At 46.0% G+C, this 24,644-nt stretch overlaps 1 protein-coding gene and 1 long non-coding RNA gene across 7 annotated transcripts in view; one reads left to right on the plus strand and one right to left on the minus strand.

The window, feature by feature from the left end:
- Positions 1-17,936, minus strand: part of pard3ba (par-3 family cell polarity regulator beta a) — a 121,917-nt gene extending 103,981 nt beyond the window's left edge. Inside the window, exons 1-3 of one of the 2 annotated variants that reach the window (XM_047330717.1) lie at positions 17,404-17,517; positions 15,783-15,927; positions 11,441-11,542 (exon numbers count right to left, since the gene is read on the minus strand). In XM_047330717.1, the coding sequence (XP_047186673.1) occupies positions 11,441-11,482 (42 nt within the window). In that variant the 5' untranslated portion in view covers positions 11,483-11,542; positions 15,783-15,927; positions 17,404-17,517. Of the gene's footprint in view, positions 1-11,440; positions 11,543-15,782; positions 15,928-17,403 lie in introns of both variants that reach the window. The other variant, XM_035629808.2, reaches the window with a different exon arrangement.
- LOC118301237 overlaps positions 1-24,644 on the plus strand; it is a 1,055,945-nt gene that overhangs the window by 350,262 nt on the left and 681,039 nt on the right. The window lies entirely within an intron of this gene.

Here is a 24,644-nt window from a genome sequence, read left to right on the forward strand (position 1 = left end):
CTCTCTCATCGCAGTCTCAAACTGCTGTGTGTGTGTGTATGTGCGCGCGTGTGTGTGCGTGCGTGCGTGCGTGTGTGTGCGTGTGTGGTACCAGTCTATTGAGATGCTCTGCTTTTGTGCTGTTGTCATTTATCTTACGACTGCCCCCCTCTCCACCGTTTTCTCCTTCTCATGCTATTCTTCTTCATTCTTTCTTTGAACAAGAGATGCATAATTCAGAAGGAGCGCGCTGCATCCTGACAGTAGTGTGGTAACCCAATCATCTCTCTCTCTCTCACACACACACACACACACTCACTCATATATACAGTACACACATGCACACAGAGAGCTTCCGAATCACACACACACAGACTTTCTTCACCAAAGTGCAGGCTTAAGAGAAACTATTTTTTTTTTCCCCAGATGCAAAAAATGTGAATCAGGGAATAAACCTCTTACTTGCACTCGATGACAATCTGACTCGGTGTAAACATTTGTGATCGCACCATCGCTAAAAGGATCCAAACTGCACTTTACACTCGACTGATGGAACTGAGCACAAAAGCAAATACTCCATCCATATGGCTCCTGAATGTGCATTTGTGTATCTGGTGTTGTTGTTTTTTCATTCTCTGAATCGCAGGCGGCTGAGGTGTGAAGATTCGGGGAAACTTCGGCGTGTTCGCAGACGGCGACAGAAAGCGCTCCCAACTCCTTCATGTGTGAATTAGATGCCGCTCAACAAAGAGCCGACGCGGCGCGGAGAGAATGACTTCCTCCACGGCTGTGAAGTGCGATGAATATTGACAGTTCACAGGTACGGGGGGAGGTGAAAGTTAAGAATCGCACCCTGCCTGTGCAAGAAATTTGCCTTCTTGAAATCCTCGACATCGCGTGAGACGCGGCAAACGATTTGAGCCGAGGCGGCGACAGTTATTTGCCGTTTTCAATAGACTGGCAGGTAATTGTGATTAGAGACACTCTTCGGCATGAAGAGCGGGGACGTGGAGGTCGCGGCTGCAGGTCGGATCATCTGAGGATGTATGTTCTCAATGTTTAATTCATAAAAGGAGACGTATTAGGATGATGCAATTAACGTTTCTATTTGTGAGGGATTTACTCTAGTTCCCAGAATGCCTCTGGACAGCACCCAGTGAGTTCAGCTGGTGCTCAGCCCATAGAAACATCATCAAATTAAAACCAGGAAGCTTTTCCAACAGTACGCATGACTAAATGTGTCTAACCCTTGTGCTTTGAGAACCAATATATTTTAGAAACTAGAAATGGGTCAAACAAGTTTATATTCCCCAACATTTGCTATTGTATAGACATTAATATCACCACCACACCTTGTTATTTCTTAAATGACATGTCATTGGCCTGAAAGTGATAACATAGAAGTTTCAAACCTGCTGAAAAAAAAAGAACATATACTGGATTGATTTAGGACAAAAAGACACTTGCCATAGTTGGTGATATAGTCAGAGCTTCTTGGAAGAGATTGGAAATAGAGAACGCCTGCCAAAAAACGGGAGGCACCTGCACCTCAAGTCTGCGAAGAAAACGCCACTATGAAAATTGTATTCGTACACACTCAAGCATGCGCCAAAACACTATTCCATGTTCAAGAGCACATAGTGTGGCCACTCCAACTTACACACATGTTGGGGGCCGTCGCGGGGACGCTTGGCCTGTGTTATTCAAACAGGAAGAAAATTGGTCGTATTACTGGTGAGAGCGGAGCTAATCCTACTTCTCTTTCAGCCTGAATCTATACTGCAGCACACTACCAGATGTGGGGGATTACCTCTTAGGGACACACACACATACCTGGCGTGGGACCTGCATGGACACGGACACACACACACACACACACACACACACACACACACACACACACACACACACACACACACACACACACACACACACACACACACACACACACACACACACACACACACACACACACACACACACACACACACACACACACACACACACACACACACACACACACACACACGTAGTGTGTAAGAATAGAGAAGCAACAACAAGGACAGTAAGGAGCGACACACTCCGTCTACGGACTCGTGAACTGAAGGAACACGAGCAGATGCACAATCCGACTCGTCTGCAGTCGGCGGGGGGACTCCTTAAAAATAACGAATCATATCAGACGTCACCGCTCGCACCTCTAAATCTTTGTGTCTCTCCGTTTGAAGTAGGTTCCAAACAGCGGCTCGTACCTCCGCATTGAACATAACGTCTCTTTGATGCCTCCGACAGGCTGATCTAAACCCCCTGGCACACCAAAGTAAATTCCTCTGTTGGTACACACCGGTCTAAGCATTTACATTCATTCACATTTAGCAAAAGGATGACCCAGATCTTTCAAAATTAAAAAAAAACAAAACAGCAAACCGGAGGAATAGCGAATTCAGGAAAAAATAGAAACGGTGTCCAAACTCATTTTGATTTCAATCTCCTTCCTGTCATGAAGTACAATGAGACACTCCAAGGAAAACATTCAAACCTAGTTCACCTACAGCGACAGGCGACAAAACACACACACACACACACACACACACACACACACACACACACACACACACACACACACACACACACACACACACACACACACACACACACACACACACACACACACACACACACACACACACACACACACACACACACACACAATTATTGACAGGTTATTGTTCAGGCAAACAGGTAGGAAAAAGGTAAAAAAGTATGTTACTCAAAAGGAGTTATTTTTCCCTCTCTGCATCTACACACACACACACACACACCTGTCACATCAGCCACAGTGATGGAGCACATATGCACCCGATGAGAGCCTACCCACCCATTAAAACACACACACACGCAAAGCGAGCCACCAGCTGAGGTATCGCGGTGCTGGCTTTGCTCGGTGACACGCCGCATTATTATTTATGCACATTCATAAAGGGGTGTGGGTTAACTCTTCATAAATCACGCGTGCCCCAGAGGCCCGGGTGGGAGAAGGAGGGACCTGTGTGTGTTTGTGTGTGTGTGTGTGTGACAGCGGAGCTCCGGGACTCGCGTTTCCCAGGCAGGCGAGACAAATATCAAACCGGCTCGTTCATCATCGCTGCAGTGCAAACACATCAGCGGCGGTTTACACTGGTCCTGCTCTGCATCTGTGGACATCGCACACATATAAACACACACACTTACTCTCACAACACACAGGGGGGAGACGTGTACTCCCCCTGGCGCACAGAAAGTCATAACCTCTTCCTCATGAAATGTGCATAACTAAAACACATTCCCGTATTGACACAAACGCAGAGAGGGAAATCGCACACGTTTTTCCAAAAGTCAAAGCCAGAGCCTAATAATCAGCTTTCTTTTCCCTGTGGTCGTCACGGGGCCAGCTGCTCCCTCCCTCCTCCTCCTCCATCCTCCCTGCTTCCTCCTGAGGTCTGACAGAGAAATGGAAGGAGTGATTAACTCAGAGCTGCGAGGCGGCCACCCTCTCACCTGTGGCTCTCTCCTCTCTCCCCGGGCTGCCCTCCTCCCTCCTCTGCCCTCTCTTTAACATTAGACTTTCATACTGTAGCACCACCACCTCCTCCTTCTTTCTCCTCTTTGTGCAAGGCAGAGCTCGAAAAAGTGGATGTTTATGAGAAATTCAAGGGGGAAGTTATTCACTATTATTCATCGAATTATGAAACATTTATTGGTCGTCCCCCCCCGCCGGCCGTGGCCGTGATGTAAATTCTTTTCCCGGAGATTTTCCCTCCGCGTGGCCTGACAGCAGCTATTCCTCAGCTCCTCGGCTTGCTTTTCTTCAGGGGTAAACATTCTGGGGTTTTCCGCCGCCGCAGCTCAAGCTCGCTGATGTACAGCACAGTGTATATGAACCATACATTTACTGACATTCAGCGCTTGCCATTGCCATGGAGAGCCAGCATCGCTCACAGCCTGAAGGTGTTTGGGGGGGCGGAAAAAAAGAAAAAGGAAAGAAAGCCTCACCTTTTTTTTTTTATTTCTTACACCATCAACATACAGTATGTGTTCAGCATTCCCTATCCGATAGTTATTGACTCGACATCACAGCCCGGAGAGAAATGTGCGCCGTGTTACACTCTTGCAAGCCCGACGAGTACAAACGACCGGCTGACACAACCATCCATCCATGCATATAAATGTCAGGGGGCTGGAACTCCAGCGACACCATTATACCTTCCTCCACAGTGCCATTAAACTCGAAGTAGACGTGCGGACGTGTGGAGCTATACTCTGACTGTACACGTTTATAGGAACCAGTTCATAGACGACACAGTGTGCACCGGTTTCTAATTGACAATTAATGCCAAGCAGGTTCTATGTAGTGCTGAAACGATTAACTGATGAATCTTTCAGCTTTTAATAGATCGTAACACCTAAACGAGGAATTTGTCATATGATAAACAAAAATGAGGCAAAGAGATGAAAATGAATAGACAAGCATGAACCAATAACAATAATCGCTTTCTGCTTTGCCGTATTGCAAAGTGAGCATTTTGTGGTTTTGAACAGCGTTTTCAGAAGGAGCATTACTCACGGTTTTCTCGAGCTAGTGACAAAATCTCATCTGTCAGAGTCACATTTCATTCAGGTTTCTGCCTGTTGACGTGAAAGCGTCTCAGAAATAAGAAATACAACGTGTTAATCATACGTACGTAATAAAATCGCTGGGCGTTGCAGAGCGTCTCTCCGGGCTCCTCCGGCACTGAGGAGCGCCCAATAAATTTCGGGACAAGACGAGCCTTGTCATATTTTATAGCCTGGCTGCCATATTAACATATAACATTGGATGTCTCGTAGGATTTTCTCCACTGCCGATGTGCATCACCAACATTCAGGAGCAGCTTCACTATTTCATCAACCTGCAGATGAAATCTATCCTGCATGGCTAAATCTGGGACATTTTTACAAATAAAATAAAACATAAAAACACATTTTGCTTTTCCAAGAGCAGAAAGCAGAGGGTTTTTTAAAAAGAATACAAATTATACCTGTGCGAGTGAAGCGACCACACCTCCTTCCCACACGTCATGTCAGATGTAGGCTGCCTAATAATTCGAGTGGCCTATTCACACACATTACCGTCCACAGAGCACCATTCATTAGGCCAATCAGCGAGGTGATGAGGGTGAGAGGCAGAAAATCTGTATAATAACAATAATGGTGTGCGTGTGTGTTTGTGTGCATGCGACACAATGGACACAGATGCGGCTTCAGCTGTGCTGCTGCAACAGAAATCATTAAATATTAACCTAAATGAGTTGGAGTCAGTATTACGAGCATTTATCCCCTTGTTGCTGTGAAAGCACACGCACACACACACTGCGGCGAGCGAGCACACACACACACACACACACACACACACATCCTCAAGTGTGACTTTCTGCTGATTTGAGTTATTAGCAGTTGGAGTGAGCAGAGGGAAAACACACCACACTTCTCACAAACTCAGACGGCCCGGCGCACACACACACAGACACACACACATATATATATATATATGCTGGTCTGGGGCAAAGTCATGGAGGAAAACAGATGGCGCGAGGCCGATCAGGTCAGAGAGAACATTTGCTGTAAACAAGTTGATCTATAATAGATCATTAGCTGGATGCGATTAGCTCCTCTGCAGGCTGCTGTGCCAAAATCCCTTTCGAAAGGATGAAGCCGATACTGACAACAAACACAACACGAGCCGCGGCTTTTCGGCCACATCAATGTCACTGAACGAAACCATTTTTTCCTATACGTGAATTTATGTTTCATGCACATGCTGTACTGGATTACACACACAATTTGACGCACAGATCCTTCCACAGTCCCCATGTCTCATCTTCTCCTACCGCACCGATTACGCACACACTAGTGATTAGAAGAGGAAGTCCGCAGAGCACGGCGCTCCTCGGCCCTCCCGGCTTCCTGCCGCCCGACTGCAGGCGCCGGCAGGTTGGGCTACAGCCTGACCATCTCGCTCCATTAGGAGCTAATGGGCGTTGTGATGGTGACACGCGGGGCGACACGGAGTCCGTGTGATTAACAGGAGGAAAAGCAACACCACAGGATGAGATCTGAGGGCATGATGACCTAACCTGGCCTGCGAAAGTCTCACACACACACACACACACACACACACACACACACACACACACACACACACACACACACACACACACACACACACACACACACACACACACACACACACACACACACACACACACACACACACACACACACACACACACACACACACACACACACCTAAGCAGAGAGAACAGTAACAGGCCTTATCCAAAACTGAATCCGGGCATTTTGCTTCAGTGAACTGACAAATCACTTTGGAGAGGCGCCATCGTTCAAAGTCGAAAAGGCAGCGCGACGGATCGTCTGAAGGAATTTAAATTCCAAAGTGCAACTTTTATGAGGAAAACTCAACAATGCATGCGAGTTAATGAAAAAGACGGGCACAGCGAGAATGATTTCTCCTTAAGCCTTCCTTAAGTTCTACCATAGTAATTGCAATCAAACAGGGGATTGTGTGTGTGTGTGCTCGTGTGAGTGTGCATTGTTAATTGAATATAATCAGATGAAGAGCTGTTGTGATGCTCACGCTGGGGGAAGAGGGGCTGGGGGGTCGAATCAAGGTCGACACTCATGAGATATGATCAAATCAGCTCAAGTGACCCAATCCCGTCGAGCAAAAACGTGCAACGGCTCTGCTCTGATCTGCAGGTAACAGATAATCTCACTTTGTTCAATATACTGTATGTTTACTGGAGATATGAATATATTATTATTGTGTCATTGAAGTTCACAAGAAGGAATAAAAAAATGCAGGGGTGCGGGCAAGGCAACAGAAAGACGTATTTCCTCCAGCCAATGCAATAACTCTATAACAAGTCCTATCTTTACACTGTTTATGAAAAAAATATATAAGCTGGCCACTGGGCTTCTTCTATCAAAGCACTGGGGGGGGAAATTAAGTAAGTAACTCTGAAGACATTGTTTTCATATAATGAGAATGCTGGAGACAGGATTGAAAAACTGATCATATAAACAGGACATAATGCAATTTAGTTCCAGACAATCAAGTGTAAAATGTTTGCCATGTCTGGAGCCTCCAGCCTTCAGCAGTGATGGGAGACCTTAAAAAAAAGTTCTTTGGGGGAGAAAAAAAAAGGTTAAGAATAAAATCAATTAAGCAGACAAAAGACGGGACATAATGACTGGCTACAGGTGAACTACAGCCGACTCGTTTTACACCATATATCACGCCATGTGCAGAATCCATGCGAGACTTTGAATTAATATTCAAAAGGGTGAGACAGACGTACTTCATCTCCACAGGTAAGGATGTATGGATCATGATTAGAATGTGAAGAGAGGGTATAGATTATGATTAGGGCCGGCATGCGTGTGACATTTTCTAAATCGCCGCACTTAAAACCTCATGCTCCCGCTCATCACCGGGCCATTCAGACGGCTTGCACAGCGACCTGACTATTCAGACGCCAATCAAAACGCAGTCCGCCGCGGCGCTGAATGAGTTTGGGGGGGGTTGAACGGAGGTGGGGAGGGGGCGAGGTGTCACGGAGCGTCAAAGGCTAATCAGCACGTCGGCGCCTCGCAATCACGTCCCATTCACTAAACTTATTATCCGGCGGGTTTGCACGTTTTTTTTATTTAAAGGAACGCTTTATTGTCGCCTGCCAGAAAGGGGGCTGACATCTGACATCTAATAAATGACTTCAGGCAAACGTTACTTACAAGAGAGTTACTCCCTTGGACTGTCGGAAAAATAAATTCACAGCAGAGTTATTTAATTTCATTGTGAGCGTGGAGATCTGAAGCTGCGCATATGGACTTCATCAAATTCACACTGTTGTATTTTCATATTTGGCTTGAAAAAGGCTGTAGAGTGCACAAAACTTATTTGACTTTGTTGAGAGTGTTGTTAGTTCTCATCTTCGACATATGCAAAAGACGCTGGTAACCACAGACAAACTTTAAATATCATAAACGCATTTCCACTGTGACCGATTCATTTCCCTCGCATCGCGTCCTCTCCGCCGTGACGCGCAGGCAGAAGGGATGCATGGTGGGAGACGGCCTCGAACGCCGAGCAGCTGACATTTCGGAGCGAGATCAGCTGAGACCGTTTGCATTCCAGCGACCACCAGAGACTGCACAGGAGGTTCGTCTCCGCCTTGTAGGCGTTGTGATTTAAAAATAAAAAGGGGGGGGGGGGGGCTAATTAAAGAGAGATGGAGGAAATCATTCCAGTTTTTTTTTCCTTTTTTCTTTCATTAAATTTCCCATGAAATTAGATTTCTCGTTGGCTGCACCAGATGGAAGGTTGAGGGGGTTTTTCTCATGTGTTTTTTTTTTCTCCAGCAAAAACAAGGTCCGTGTAGGGCAAACGTGCACGCGTGTTCACGCACATGGAATGAGTAGTGACAGTCCACTTAGGAGGAGACGTTATGCTCCCTGAGTTTAATTCCCATTCTGGGTGGAGATTGGCTTGACAAGAGAGGACACTCGCACATTCAAATTTCAGCGTGTGTTTGTGTGTGTGTGTGTGTGTGTGTGTGTGTGTGTGTGTGTGTGTGTGTGTGTGTGTGTGTGTGTGTGTGTGTGTGTGTGTGTGTGTGTGTGTGTGTGCGGGTGAAGGACAGGATTGATGAGACTTATAATCAAGCGGCATCAACAGGCGGGCACATGGAGTTCCAGGCCCTCTCAAAAAAATCTCAGCAGTCACATCACATGTAGCCAGACAGCTCCTGTGCGCCGCTGCGTGATCCCGAAGGACTGTGAATGGCGAGAGAATGACAGTTCTGGCAGCGGCAAATGAGGCGAATGTGTCGAGGTAAAGCGCCACATCTGAAAACTGCTCTTGAAAATGAGGGAGAGGGAAGAGGTGTGAGGAGTGAGGGTGAGATGGGGGAACCTTGCCACCATGTTAGTTAAGCTACTGCTCGTATCATCGAGGATCATGGGACTTAAATTCAAACTTGACAAACCCAGAGAGGGAAGGAAAAGGTGGACTGATGGAGGATAAAGCCAGTCAACTCGTCTCCAAAAGTGCAGCGCTTTGACAAACACAATGTGACAAGAGGGATGATATTGAAAAAGCTTTTTGTGTCTGCCCTCTTCGCCATTCACAGAGTAGCGAGGTAACAGACAGGTCAATGACTATGCGAGCTGCAGGGCACATGGCACACAGAACACACTCCCAGTGAAAAGGTTCCAAAGAGGAGAGAAAAGCTCTGTCGAGGATAATTGACTGAAATGTGACCCTGCGGTGGTTTTTCTCTTTTACCGTTTGGGCTTTTTGTTTGTGAGTGTGCGCCGTGTGTGTGTGTGTGTGTGTGTGTGTGTGTGTGTGTGGGGTCACACCTAAGCCAACACCCCGTGGCCTCCTGCACATTCATCAGATTGATATTAATATTCATGAGGAGGCTGGTGGCCGGTGTCTCGAGACGGGGGGCTAATGATCGGAGTGTGTGTGCGTGTGTGTGTGCGTGCGTGCGTGCACGTGTCATAAATGCAGGGGGCAGAACTGTAATCAAATCACAGCCGCCTCCTCATCTCAACCCTCATCAACCACCAGTGGCGTTACTTCCCTGCACGCTAATACCAACATGGTACGCTACTCGCTTTCTTGTGGCGGAGGAGGCGGGGACCACAGAGAATTGTGTGTGTGTGTAAGTGTTGAATAATAGTCAGGGGCTGGCCCAGATAAAGAGGTCTGGACTCGCGGCTAAGCTAACCACTGGGCATACAAATAGCTAACCATTATCTCTCATTAGCATCCGTGGCTAACACGGGCCCCATGCTGTGCGGTGGAGGGCCCTCACAATGGGACCACTCCTGTATGATTGATGGCGACAAAGCATCAGCCACAATAACAGAACGAATGAAAAAAGAAAAAGAGAGAGAAGCACTAAAGATAGAATCTGTCGGCTGCGGCGGGGAATATAAAAACGTAGACAAACAAAAGGAAGTCATACTAATCAAGAATGCCAGGCGCAGCTCATTAATCTACGAGAGCCGAGGCCCGGAGATAAGTCAGATGATTGACACGTTATGAAGGATCCTGTGCACTCATCCTGTTCCGTCTGCCGTCTTTTCATCAGCCGCAAAAACAAAGGGATAAAATGAGAAGCGAGATGAAAAAGCGGGGAGGGTGCGTTCGGAGAGCTGGGTGAAAGCGGCGAGGTTCCTGCAAACGTTTCAGGAGTTTGCTCAGCGGGGTCCACAGTCACAAGAAGAAAAGGGAAGAGAGAGCCGACGTCAGGTTAACTCGTCAGTGGAAAAAAAAACGTGATCCGATCACTTTGTCGACGCGGAGAGACGGAGCGGGTTTAGGTCGGAAAATGAGTCATTAAAAATCTGTGCCTCGCCGTCTTATTGCACAAACAAGATGCCGATCTTATGATTATAATTCCATCATCCGGGGAAAATGAGGCCTCTCTTCTCTGGGATTACGAAAGTTTTCGTCGATTTTTTTTTTCCCAGTCATTGAAGATTCCCTCCGAGTTTACAAATCTATTATTTAGTTCTGTCCCCTTTTTCGCGAAGACTATTTTTGCCAAAGTTGCAGTCACACACACACAAACGATTGTTCATGCGGTTTAAAACACGCTAACTGTTGCGGCGTTGCACCGGGTCGGATGAATATTCCATTTCCATTTCATTTGGCCTTCTTGCTGACTAAGTGTTGGTAATTCATCATTCGTCCTGGCCCGGTGGTTTATGAATATGGATTTCCGGGGGCCGCTCATTAGCATATCTTAGGAATGCATTATGGGAAATTATCAAGAGGGATGAAATCTTGTTCCTTTATAGAAACAGGGCCACTGTCTGGGTTGTGTGCGCGTCTCCTGTGAAGTTGCACCGCTGCCGTTTCGGAGAACTTCCCTCGAACTGGGTTTCAAAGGAACATGACAGTTAAAAATCACACGGCACCGTCACCTCTGCTGCTGCTTCACTTTCTGTGGAACCGAAGGGAAGGAGGTCGCATGTACGGGGCAAATCAAGAAGCAATCATACAGTATAAAAACTCATTTTATCACATTCAAACTCCTGATAACCAGTGACAAGCAAAACAAGGTTCTGATCTACAAAAAATAAAATAAAAAATACCTTGTTTAGGAGACATTCTGACATCCTGCCAGGTTGGAGACTTTAGTCTGCAGTCAAAACAAATCTGCTACCAGACTCTGAGCACGGATACGAGTGACAGATTCCCTGCTGCAATTCACTATCCCACATACCAGGTAGAGCGCAAATTAGGAAACACCAGAAAAACTGAGCCTAGTTAAATCAAACTCATTTGAAGCGAAGAAAGGAAAAAACACAACAACGACGCACCGCACACCCTCCTCCTCCTCCTCACCTTGTCTCTGTCGTCCACCAGATCACTCAGCAGGTCGTCCATGTCCAGGATTCCTCCGTCAGCGTACTCCAGGTGGTGGGTCTTCACGCCAATGTCCCCATGCTGGACACAAAGACACCAAAAATATTGATTTTACGTTAGGGCTGTAGAGTAAAACATCAGATAGCTTGAATAACTAACAGAATGTTTATTTCAAAGACCTAAAGTTCAGGGAAAAAGGTTTGGACTTCGGCGAATGTCTAATTGCGGCACAATTCTAACAAAAGTCATTTAGTCATAACACCAGCTGACAACTAATTATGTGTACAGTAGAGCGTCAACAGTTGCAGCTATTTTGATAATGATAATAATTTGAAAATTCTCTGATTTCAGCTTCTTAAATGTGAGTATTTTCTGGTTTCTTTGCTCCTCTACGACAGTGAACTAAATATCTTTGGTGTGTGGACAAAACAAAACATCATCTCGGAGGGTTTGAGAAACGCGATCAACATCTTTTCATCACTTATCACATTTTATGGACCAAACAACTGATCGATTAATCGAGAAAATAATTTGACAGATTAATCGATAATGATAATAATGCAGCCCAAGTGTACAGTTAACACACAACTGGGATAGTAAAGTCTGCACATGTACAACACTGGGTCTTAAAAAGTACAGTACAGTTTATGTGAGAGTGAGGTGGAGGAGGAGGACAGTCGGTAACTTTTTCCAGTTTCGCAGCTCCGCCGGGAGCGGTGGTGGGCACATTCCAGGCCAGTTTCACTGTCACCGGTGTGTTCACTTTGACAGAGGTCAAAGTGAACACACCCCGCAGAGCAGGAAATACTCTCAGCCTGGGGCATCACACCACTGACGAGGGGAACAAGGACGTTTATCTGAGCTGCAATCTGAAATCTCTACAACAACAGCAACAACAAAAATCCAACGAGAAGTATGGAAACAATAACAATCTTCTCCTTTTTTTTTGTGATTGACATTTCTATTCTAGAATAGAAATCATTGACAGGCCTCGTCATTTCCTGACAATGTGTGCAGGAGAAAATGGAAAATTAGGAAGTGCCCACACCAATGAGCAATTTGGCCAGAGAACCACACGACTACATTAGCAGATGAATTAACGGCTACAGGCTAAGAGCCGCGGACGCTGGAATGAGTTTGGCCGAGACCCAGCGAGCAGCTTCTGCCGTATCACTGAGCCCCGTTGTGAGCGGGCTCGTTCTTGCTCCGTTGCATCCAAATGTGAATTACGGGGGCAAAAAAAATATGGATGTCTGCCTATTACAATGGGGGCCAGGTCCATTCTCTTGAAAAACAAATGGTTGGGAGAGCCTGGGATTTCAATCGCGGGAACGAAAGCCAGAATCCTCCCCTTTCTTCAGAAGTGCCCGTAATGTGAACAACCGGCTCTCTGAGAGAGTAATCCGCGACCACAAGTAGCGTACGGAACACACTGCCATGTCCACACAACGCAACAGTGTATTGTGTGATGTGCAAACCGGCATACGATCAAGTGAGCCGGAGCCCAGAGCGTCCTGTCACTGCAGAAAGAAATAAAATGAGAGGATTGCTAACTTCCTCGTACGTCTATGAGACAGCGACATCTTTCTCTATCGTCTCAATCGCTAGTTTCAGGTCTTCTTCAAATTGATTGATGTTCATTTTGTAAATGATGGTTGGATGTTGAAACCAGTGTAACCAGTGTGAGACGTCAGGGCAAAGCATTTACACTTGGTAGAAAACTGGTTTGACAGGAATATCTGCATTCTTCTGCCTCGCTTACACTCCATGTGTGTGTGTGTGTGTGTGTGCATGTGTGTGTCAGCAACAAAAGAGGGAAGGGCACCCAAGTCACCAGTGTTAAGACACACACCTTGATGAATTAAGCAGTGCGAGCGTGTTTTTTTCGGGGCGAGGGATTAATTCCCGTCAGTGGATTAGAGCGCGGCGATGCCCGTGTGCTAATTGGCGTCACCTCTGCGGGGCCGCGCTTAAAGCGCCCACGAGAACACAGGAAAACGCACCGTCCTCCCTTTTCAACCATCGTGATGAAAAGGGGCCGAATGTGTGACAATTCAGAAGGGAAGGTAATCTATAAGGAGGAAGGACGGGAATAAAAAAAAATGTAAAAAAGTCTTCTGAAGTCGCTCGTTGTCAATCCCCCCCCCCCCGGTAAATTACCCTTTGTGTCCTGAACTCTTCCCTCGACGTGAAAAACAAAAGGAGATGGGAGTCAGTCAGTCCATAGCGGAGGAGAATTATTACTGTGACAGTTAGAAGAGTAAATTCCCTGCAAATTACACAATTAAGTCCCCCCCCCCCCTCTCTCTCTGGTGAACAAACACGACACCACTCCAGAACGGTGAAGCGCCGGAGCGATTAGTGAAGCTAAATTCGCCGTGGTGGGGGTTGGCGGTGCTATTTCACACTTTGATCCTCAGAAGAATGTGTAATTACACAGTGGTGTGGATTTAGCTGCGACGGATGAAAAAAAATACGTCTTTAATGGACGACGTCTTCGAGACGGGTCCATTGGTGCGAGAGAGGAGAGGAGAGGAGAGGGAAAGATTTCCCTCTCTGAAGGAGCGACGACAGCGAGAGACTTGACCTTTGCCCTCGCCATACGTTCGACTGTAATCAGTAGGTTTTTTTTACGCAGGGATGCAATGACATGCATGATGAGCTAATGTTAGCATTAGCCATGACTTGACTTCTCCAATGTTATAAACCTCTCTCCATCCGCTATCCAGATACAATGCATCATAATGAGTTACATTTTTCGAACATTTTGGTTTATGGTCAGCTGCATTTATGAACACGGCTGTCATGTTCCTCTCCTGCAAAATGGCCAGATTAACTTATGCTGCTTATAAAAGAATTGTATCTACTTTTGCTGAGCATGCAGCTCAAACTGAAACAAGACGGGCAGGCTTTTTTAAATTATTATCTGAAACTGATACATAATCACATCCGCTTCTTGATCCCAAGATGTCTGGTCAAACTGGTAAACTTGCACACCATCGGGCATCTGTCCCCAAAAACCTCAGGATGCTACGACTGTGACCATTTATCTGAATGTGATCTAAATTCCAATGTCACAGAACAAAGCTAAGGAAGAGAAAACGGCAGGTTGCAACAGTTCACACCAAGCTTCAGAAATTCCTTTTGCATTTGCCGAGCCCTGACGTACAAACCGAGCTACGGCATTCTCGGCTTGTCCGGCACGTTTTCAGGTGTCAGCGGAGAGAGTGTAATATGAACTGAGCCTGCACAGACAGAGCATGAGACAAGAGGGAGACAGGACCCATCTGTCTCCCCTGGCTACAGGCCTATACACTGATATGGTAATCAATAAACACTGAGGTAGTCAAGCTGCTATTAAAGACTTTTCTCTCTGCTGCACCTGTGGACGTTTTCTTTCCTTTCAGTGGAGGGGATGCATGTGATTTGTCACGATTTATCATCATGATCATTATTTTTGTTTGCATTCCTATAGACTAAATATCTCATCAAAAGTTACTGTTAGTTGTAGAAACAGAAATTGGAACTCGTTTTCCACCAAAAGAACCTTGTCGTTTGCTCGTATACAAAATTATATGGACGACAGGTGGAAGTAAGTTGAGATTGAATCCATTTCATTTTCTTGTTAACACCTTCAGGTGCAAATCTTTACACTTCATTACGTGCCACATTAGGCGTGCTCGAACAACGTGCGATAAAACAAACGCGTGGGGAAAACCATTCATTGCCCTGATTGCGCATATACACACATACACTCATATTTTTACAGATCACACTGTATAATGGGAAGTCGTTTTTATAAGTCTTTGTCGGTAAACGTCACCGCTGCAGTGGATGAGAGTGGCTGAATATGGAGTCACGGCTGAGATCACACTAAAATAAACTGCTTATTAGGGGAGGTCTACGCAGCGTGACTGTGCAGAGTCCTCTTCGCCGTGTGCACCACGACACACAAACAACTCCTCGGTGAATAAGGTTTTTGACAGCGTCCCTGCTGTCAGAGGAGGAGTGTGCGGTTAACGCGGGCGATAAGTGGACTATGCTGGCAGCAGGACTGTCCTCGCGGTGATCTCCTTCTATTAAGAGAGGGCAACAGAGATGCTGAGTCAGTGTCTAGAGTGTAGCAACGGCTCCTAATTAACATGCTTGGTGAAAAGCAATCAGAGGCCTGGGATGGATTCTGATCACACACACTTGCAATTTTTCCTACTACAGCATCTTTGGTGAGAATCAACTGGGGCTGCAGGGTAAAGCAAGAGACGTGACAGCTCAGGGGACACGGAGCGAGATTACCTCCTGAGCGCATGTGGCCATGTCTTACATTTTTGTGTGCGCGGGAGCAATCCGTTCAACCATCCAGGCGCCCAGTCGGCGCGTCCGCCCCTGCTCCCGCCGGCCTCTCACATCCCCTACAACCCAGCCTCTCTGCTCACCTCGGGGGGAGAGGATGCGTAGGCGATGCTGAGCTGGTGGGGACAAGCAGAACCGATAAGAGCCGGGGGCCTGTCACCAATTCTAATCCCCAATCACTCACAGGACAAAGCCTCCCGCCGTCCGCCAGCGCACATCCCCGACCACTGCCGCGCTGAGGACATCAAACGGTAAACTTCCACCTGCCCGCCGAGATACCAGGGCTTTAACCGGGGAGCCATTGTGGAGGTGAGACAGCCGAGGCTGCCGCCGCCGAGCGCCACTCACGTCCTCGCGAAGACAAAACACACATTAGCGCACTATCACGCTCGGACAGCGCGCGCGCACAATGCGGCTGATTAATAAAAAGGTCACTTCTGCAGAATGATTAATGTTCAAGTGATTGCAACATCAGCAAGCTGAGAGCTGGGGGGGACGGGTACAGCATCTTTGCGTGTGCTGTACGTGCGATATTCATATCAGCCACGAGTCACAGGGAGACGACACACTACACCAGTGTTATATTACAGTAATATTACAGTTTGGTTCGGAGTGTGTGTCCACTCGTAATCCAAAATGTGCCATGGATGGCAGCATTGCAAAGTGGTCCACTGAGGCAAGAAAGACATCTATTAGGACGGACGTCTCTCTGTGCAACTTTTGAACATCTGTGTCCTTTCTCTTTCACTTCACAACAACATCAGCCACTTGTGTTGAGGACGAAATGTTAATTTCTGATACAAAACTCAATTGCGAGATATGATATGAGCCTGTCACACTCAATATGAGCCTTTCATACACACACATAGTAAACAATGCAGAAAAGATGTTTACGATTGAGTTTACAATTTTACGTAAAACAATTCATACTAAATTCTATTTGTAAATTGTATTCGTGTTTCGTTATTTATTACATATATGACGATATTATTACTTTAGATGGGGGGACTCATATTTGGGCCCGTCACGATATGCGATATATTACACAATGCGCGATATATTGTCCTAGAAATTATTGCGATAACAACAAGCAATTCGAAGACATGCTGCCTTAAGGAAAGTACTAAGAAATCCATATTTTCTGACATTTTTATAGACGAATACAGCGATTGTGGTTGATCATACGACAAGGACAGAGGACAGACTTCGCTGGACTGTTGGCATGTGGAGACACAACGACCATTGTTCATTATTACAGTTCATATCAATGTATCGTACGATAGGTCGATGGTATCGTGACAGGCCTGGTCGTATTGTTTGTGAATCGGACTTGGGTGACACGCAGAAGTGTAGTAAACAGACCTGGAACTCAATTCTAGTACTGAAACTGACTTTGGCCAACACACGAGTCGTGGAACCCCGACTCGTGTCGCATGTATGCTAGCAGTTAGCAACTTCCCCAAGTATATGGGAAGCAGCTTCTTCTTTCTTTCTTTCTTTTATATTTAATTCTTCTTTTTTTTTAAGGTGAAGAATGAGAGGGAATTCAAAGAACTTTTCCTGCTTGTTTGTTGGTGTTTGTTGTCGTTTACCTGCTCCAGAATCCTCCGGTACCTGCGCGTCGCCTGGTCGATGAGGTCGCGGACGGTCCAGGCGCTCTTGCACGGCACCACCACCGCGGTGTCGCCGAAAGTCACGGTGACTTTCATCCCCCCCCCACACACACCCCCACCCGCCGGCTGCGGAGTGAGACGACTGACGGAGACAGGGGCGAGCGGAATAATCCAGGTGTCGGTCTCCTCTCGAGCCGTCGACCCGTCGACCTCCCCCCCCGTCCTCCCCGCCGCCGCCGCCGGAGCCGCAGCACCTGTCCAAACCGCGGGAGCAACAGGTGTAGCCCCGCCGCCTCGTCTCCCCGGTTCGACTTCACCGACGCGACCCGGTGAGTAGAACCCGCAGGGGACACGCTGTCTTCGGCCGAGCTGTCCGGGTCAAAAGTCGGGAGGGGGAACACGGACCTGAGACCCGGTGTCACGCCGAGTTTCGTCCGCTGGTGATCCACCCAAACAAAACAAACCGACACAGGAACCCGGAAGGAATCACGGCGGCGGCGGCTCTCCAGGAAACTGCGCTCTCCGCAGTATGAATACTTCACTTTGGAAATATTAATACCAACGTGTCATATAGTTTCAATTCATTTCAAATGTTTCCTCAAATGACAGTAAAATACCTTTGCCCCCTTCAAATCTGTACTTTATGGTGATTATATTTATATTTTATTATATATTTTTTTATATTTCTGATATGAAAACAAAACTAATGATAAAAGTTTCAAATTATTCATTTTTACACACATTTCTGAACATTGGCTAAATACGAAAGACATGTTAGAAAAATATATACGTAAGTAACCATCAACCTAAAGATGAGTTCATACTGGACACCGGACCCCAGAGGTTCACATAGTTTCAATTCATTTCAAACTTTTCATCAAATTACAATAAAATACAATTTTTAAAAAATGTCTTCCTTTTAAAGCTGTACTTTTTGGTGATTGCATTGATATTACATGACATATTTATATTTATGATACAGTAACAAGAATAACAAGTGTAATAATTTAAAATTATTCATCGCGCACACATTTTTCTAAACAGAAAATAAAATTTCTTCCAGGACACCGTTTTATTCTAATGAGATACAGCATTTTGACAAGGGGATGAAGCCTATATGTGCGTATTTTTTGCACATATTCATACAGTACATAAAGGGAAAAAAATTGTGCAAAAAGTTATCTAATACAGTTAGAAATGATGAATAACACTGTAACACTACATTGGAGGATTGAGAGCGTTGTGTTTTTTTTGTCCTGAGGGAAGAGGACACTAATGAAAGTATCGTCACACAGTTTCCGTGCTTTTTGAAATGAAGTGAAGCGGAGGATAAATGAAAGCACCAGAAAATAGAAACCTCTGAGGAAAATAACTGTAAAATTTACTCAGCATGACACTTATTTCACAGCTGCAGTCACTAGCTTCTTTACAAGTGAATATTTTTCTCCCTCTAATCCCCCTGCGCTCACACACACACACCTCACACATACTAATTACCTGATCGTCATTGTCTGTCATTTTGTGTCATTAGGTGTGTTGTGAAATTGCCTTTATGGATATTAATGGCCGCTGACAGGTTGCTGTGCTTTATTCCTGCACATTGTGTGGTTTTGCTCGGGGGAATCCCTCCGCCCCCCCCTCCTTAAATCAGAGAGCCACCATGGCAGATGGATTCATAATTGGGACAAGCAATTATTTCCACTGCCATTGTGTTTCGGTGTGTACGGAACGGAACAATGGAGGCCCTAACAGCCCTCTTCTGCCCCCTCTCTAAATAAGGAATTGGTTTTAATGGAGAGATGGAAAATATGAGGGAAAAGAAAGTTTTTGTTCAGGTTTTTAGGACTGAACGTAGTTTTCCCACCAGGTTTACGTGTTTAAGAGAATATGATGCTGGTCATGTTCCTCCCAGTGTGATCACGGCAGCCGCTGACTCATCAGAAGGCGTTCTTGTTGCCATTACTTGGCTGCGATCACACGCCGTCAGCAGTTGAACATGTGTGTTGCCATATAAATTTTTATCTATCTAAACCCTGGGAGCATGGGCAAATCTAGACTCAGCTGAGGTGTCGTCTCTGGATTTGCCTTCCACAGCTTGACTATTTCAAGTCCTCAGAACTGCGCTTGGCAACTTTCGCTCCGAGCGGCGGCGAGAGATTGCAGGTAGAAATTTTGGAAAGTTTGAAGGGCTTCCTTGAGTGGTAGCAGTAAACTAAACACTTGTTTCTGAGGTAAATGTATTCTTCGTTACAGCAGGTGTCGAGGCCGAGAACAAAAAACATATTTTGAATGATGTTGGCGCGTCTTGATTGTGAGTGCTTGTGCAGTCCTCTGGAGAACACTACACTCAGTGCAATCAATTTTTTTCCGCACCCAGCAGGTTTTATACAATTTTTTTTTTTGCCTGTAAACTGGAAATGCAACAATTACCACAACTAGATTGTTGTGGTTAATGTTGTGGTTGTACAGTACATGTCTTAACCACTAGGCCATCAGGTGCATACTATTTTAATGTTTTAATATTTAAAATTTTCACTTCCAGAGCACTTTGACCACATGGCACAGCCGCCTTTAGTGAATGTACATACGCACAGCGTACGTTTCTCATATTACCACGCGTGTGTGTGATTGCTCCATGGAGAAGCTCCTCTGTTTGCTCAAGGTGGCTGCCCCTCTGCACACTTCCTGTTTGTGCCAGAGAAATGTGAATGCCATGTGAAAAAACATGAAGGACAAGGTGTCACTGTCAGAGATGTTGCAACACAACACGCACACACAATCGCACAGACGTGCAGCGAAATTCTGATTTTATCTGTCCCGTGTGAGAAAGGAGCTGCCGTCTGACATGAGAGCAGACGAGTTTGACAACAATGCGACTCTGCGGTGTTTGCACACCAGCATTGCTGTCAGTTGTTGGCTCTGCAGCCCCCGTTCATACCTGCGTATGGCACTGCAATGTGTCTCCGCGCATGTTTGAGTGATCTCACTTCCTCACTCTATATGCAAAGAAACATTACTGTATATCATTTTCCATTTGAAAAGAGCAAATGTGTCGCTGTTTTTCACGGATGGGAGGTAAATTGCACTTCCTGTGCATAGTCTGCCAGAAATTTAAAAAAAGGAATAGATTGAAACTTATTTTTCTTTAAGCTGCATTTACGCCAAACACCATGGGTCGAAAAGCTCAAAAAGAAAAAAGCTAACAAAATCGAGCTGATGATCTCATCATGATCTCTTCATCAGCCCGATTTCTTTTTTTGCCCTCGTATAAAGATCTACACTTTCCTTCCTCAACCCCTGAAAATTCCCAAGACTCAAAACTTCCACCCCACATTTCATCAATCGGATATTTGTGTACTTGTCGTATACTTCTGACAGTGACATAGAACATGCGTTGCCCTTTCTTCCACCCTACAAAAAAAAATATTTAAAAAAACAAAAAGAGTTTGCTGCTGCTGTTCATCAAAATTGATGCTGCTGCAAGTGCACACTGTGTGTGTGTTTGAACGGTCTATCAGGCCTTTCTTTCTTTCCTTTCAGTCTTTCTAGTCCTCGTCTGGAAGTAAAAGGCATGCAACTCAAAGTGTTGGCCATCAATAGAAGCCCATTGATGGTTTTTGTTGTTTCGCCCGTCTCTCTGAGTGCAATTTACAGGGTTGGGTTGTCTGGGTCGATAGTCGTGTTGATTTGCTTTCAGTCTTCAAGCAGTTCCCCTTTTCTAAAGAGCAAAATTGACATGTTCTCAGCGGCAATGCCACCACCCCTGTGTTTTAGCTCAGTGTGAGACTGGGGCCAGTCAATAGCTGAGACTTGCTTCACTTCCTGCTGCGCTGCTCACAATTACAGGCCCCGAATCAGTAGCAAGGAAAACTCGTTTGTGTGTGTGTGTGTGTGTGTGTGTGTGTGTGTGTGTGTGTGTGTGTGTGTGTGTGTGTGTGTGTGTGTGTGTGTGTGTGTGTGTGTGTGTGTGTGTGTGTGTGTGTGTGTGTGTGTGTGTCGCTGCGCAGGTTGGGCAGTCGAGAGAGTGCTCGCAATCACAAAACAGGACATTCATTCAGCGTGAGGATTCCATTTCAGACCTCAGGTATAATATTCATGCTGCAAAATTGCATTCTTTTTGTGTGCGACTGCTGAAAGGCTCCAATCGGAGAGCTGAAGGCGCTCGCCTGGGGATTACAAGTGTTGCCAAAGTTGCCCAAATGGATATCCAGAATTATCACAGTTCTCCAAAAGCAAAGCAGTTATCAACAGGCGCCATGATATGTGGACACAGAGATGCTTAATACACTTCTGCAACTTCCAGGAGGATCTTTGTGCAGCACCGCTGGCGAGTCCACTTCCCCTTTTCGGAGCCTGCAGGTACAGGTGTTAGAAGTGTGCAGAATCGGAAGAGGAAGTTGGAGGCTTTGATGTTCTTCAATCCTTTAAACCAATACGGTGAACGTGCACTGTATTGTATCTCCCGCTCAGCTATCCACCATAAGCCTAAATGTGGAAGGTTTGAAGAAGTGTACTGTGACAATGCGGCAACAGAATTTAAATGTATATGCAGACAGATCCTCACTTCCACGGGAATTTGTCTGGAGCCTCCAGGAAGTTGCCTCTTTCGTATTGGACAAGTGATCCAGAAGGGGTAACTTCTAGATCACGAGATCAGAACTTGCTGGAGGAACTACATATCCCATCTGGCCCGGGAACACATCGGGTCCCTCATCTGTACTTACATCTATATTCCTTGGATGTTTTTAACTGCCACGGTTGAGTTTTTCTCACCGGAAAATGCCCAGAGCAGTGCCTCTCTTTCCCATGTGCAACATCATAACCTTCCCCCCTGCATGATTTATGCAGCACCTGAAGAAATCCAACCGGAATTTTTTATGAAACTTTCTCACATACAATCTACACATTTTTTCCACACGAGGAACCCCAGAGTGAGATAAAGTCCGACAAGTGGGTTTGGTTTTTTTTCACGTGGAGCAGAGCCGGACAATGTCACATTCACAATGGCAAACAAAGACAGGAACCGAATAAAATGTGCATAGTATTTTGATATTGTGCAAAAAAATGTATGGCTTCTTCGTGATTATGTCAAAACGATACAAAATAAGAGTTATTCAGATAAAAAATGTCCCTTCCCTTCAGTGCATTAGAAACATCTGTTACTATGCTCGTGTGTGTGTGTGCCTGTGCGCGTGTGAGTGTGTGTACAGAGCCATCGGCTGTTAAATGCCATGCAGATATTTAACTTTTCTTTAATCAATCACTCCAGAAAAAACTACAGTCGAGGTGCTGGAGATCGGACTGAATTTATCTTGTTTGGCAAGCGGACGAGTAAGTTTTCCTTTTTTTTTTCTTCTGTTAATCATTTGCTGTTGGCGATTCATCACTGGCAAGAAACCAGGAAACCGGCACAGAAGGTCACGGAGCGGGGCCCAGAAGGAGGAGCGGTGCAGGATGAGGAGTTGTTGATTGCATCAGCGCGTCTGCACATATTTTTCACACGCTTATTCACGGAGGAAACATATTTTCTCACTTTCTCAACGAGGGGAAGTAACAAAAGAGGAGTCATTCCGTCTTCGACTGTTGCACACGCATAATTAGACTAATTAAATTTTTCACAGCTGAAACCTGGAGTTTAACAAGACTGGGCTCTCACCCCTTTGCACCGATGCTCCTTGATGGGTGCGAATGAGACTTTATGTTCGCCAGGCAGTAGCACATCACACACTTTTTCCCTCTCTCTCTCTCACATATACACACACACACGTATCCCTTAATGGATCAAATTAGGGCTCTGGCACATAAACCCTGTTCTCTCACCCCCGCTCGCCTGTGCTCGCCTCCACTTTCCTCTCCTTCGCTCCCTTCGTTTCCCTCCTGTCAGAGACAGTCGCCGGGTAATTAAAATCTACATCGAGATAAAAAAGAAGTTGCTTTAATTTAAGTTCATTATACTGTGCCACTCCGCGGCTTCGCCGGAGATCTTTTTTAGAAGTCGGCGGCTGCCTTGAAACCATGGCAACTGCCGCCGCATAACCCAATTTTCTGCCTAATCGCGGCGAGAGCGACTGCTGCACATTGATTTGGACAATTAAGGGGCTACATTTGCAACAAAAGCAAACAGGGCAGCGGTTGGGGAAGGTGGGGGACAGCAGGGAGGGTTGGTGCTGAGTGAGACTTAAGTGCTAACAGGGAAAATGAAAGAGAGAGCAGAGGAGGGGAGACAGTGTGGTGAGGCTACATACCTAAATAGTTTAATGACTCTAAAATGGCTGCAGCTCGTACTGTAAATGTCCCAGTGATGTCAGTCTTTACAGTGTGACTGACGCCCTGTACGACCATTCAACCATGACCACCCCACGTGTGTTACCAGAATTACAAACTGTATCGTTTATGAAGTTCTGCTTCTAAAAGGTCACTTCGTCCAAAATCGCCCACTGCAGGAAGCAAAATAGCTGTGGAGACAGATTCCCTTTAAGCTTTAAGAGGTTTCTGTTCAAAGTAGGCCATTATTCGTACATCATAATGAGTACAGTACTAACTATTATATGAATTAATGATTTGCTGTGAACGAGTGAAGGGTTTGTAGGCATAGCTGGTTCAGAGCACTGGCACCTTCCTAATTGTGATTCACCCGACTGATTTAACCAAAAATAAACAAAAGCTCCAGTGGAAAGTAAAAAAAAGAAGAAAAAAAGTAGGTCTAGTCCTTGTTTACAGCAAAGTCTAGTCCAGTTTGGACTGGTGTCAGATTTGCATGGTCTGTTTGCCCGTGACAAAGGCCTCGAGCTCCGGTCAACGCCTCCACAACACCACCGTGTGCCAGACAGGCTGGCTTTTATTACAGGCGGCCGGGGCGCCGTTCGATTAGTCGAAGCCACGGAGGGTCAAAGGTCAGAGAGTCCAAAAGTCGAGGAAGGCTTTACTGTAATAACACCGCCTCGTTACGGGTTCACTTTACTTTCTCAACGGGGTCAGACGTTTGTTTTGTGACGCCGCTTCAAAGGGACGCGGTTCGAGTTCCGTCGCTGGCATTCGACCCCCTGCTCCAGGGGATTCTGGGTAATGGTGATTACCATTACACACTGAGCTGCTTTGTTACAGAGAAGTGTGCATGCACGAATGTCCTCTGGTTTTCTTCTGTGGGCGTAGGTGTTGCGCGGGGGCCCCCGCACGTCCCGGCTGTGACGGGAGAGCTGACGACAGTCCAATCGACCAAA

This window comes from Scophthalmus maximus, chromosome 1, assembly GCF_022379125.1.
Source record: "Scophthalmus maximus strain ysfricsl-2021 chromosome 1, ASM2237912v1, whole genome shotgun sequence".
Taxonomy (NCBI): Eukaryota; Metazoa; Chordata; class Actinopteri; order Pleuronectiformes; family Scophthalmidae; genus Scophthalmus; species Scophthalmus maximus.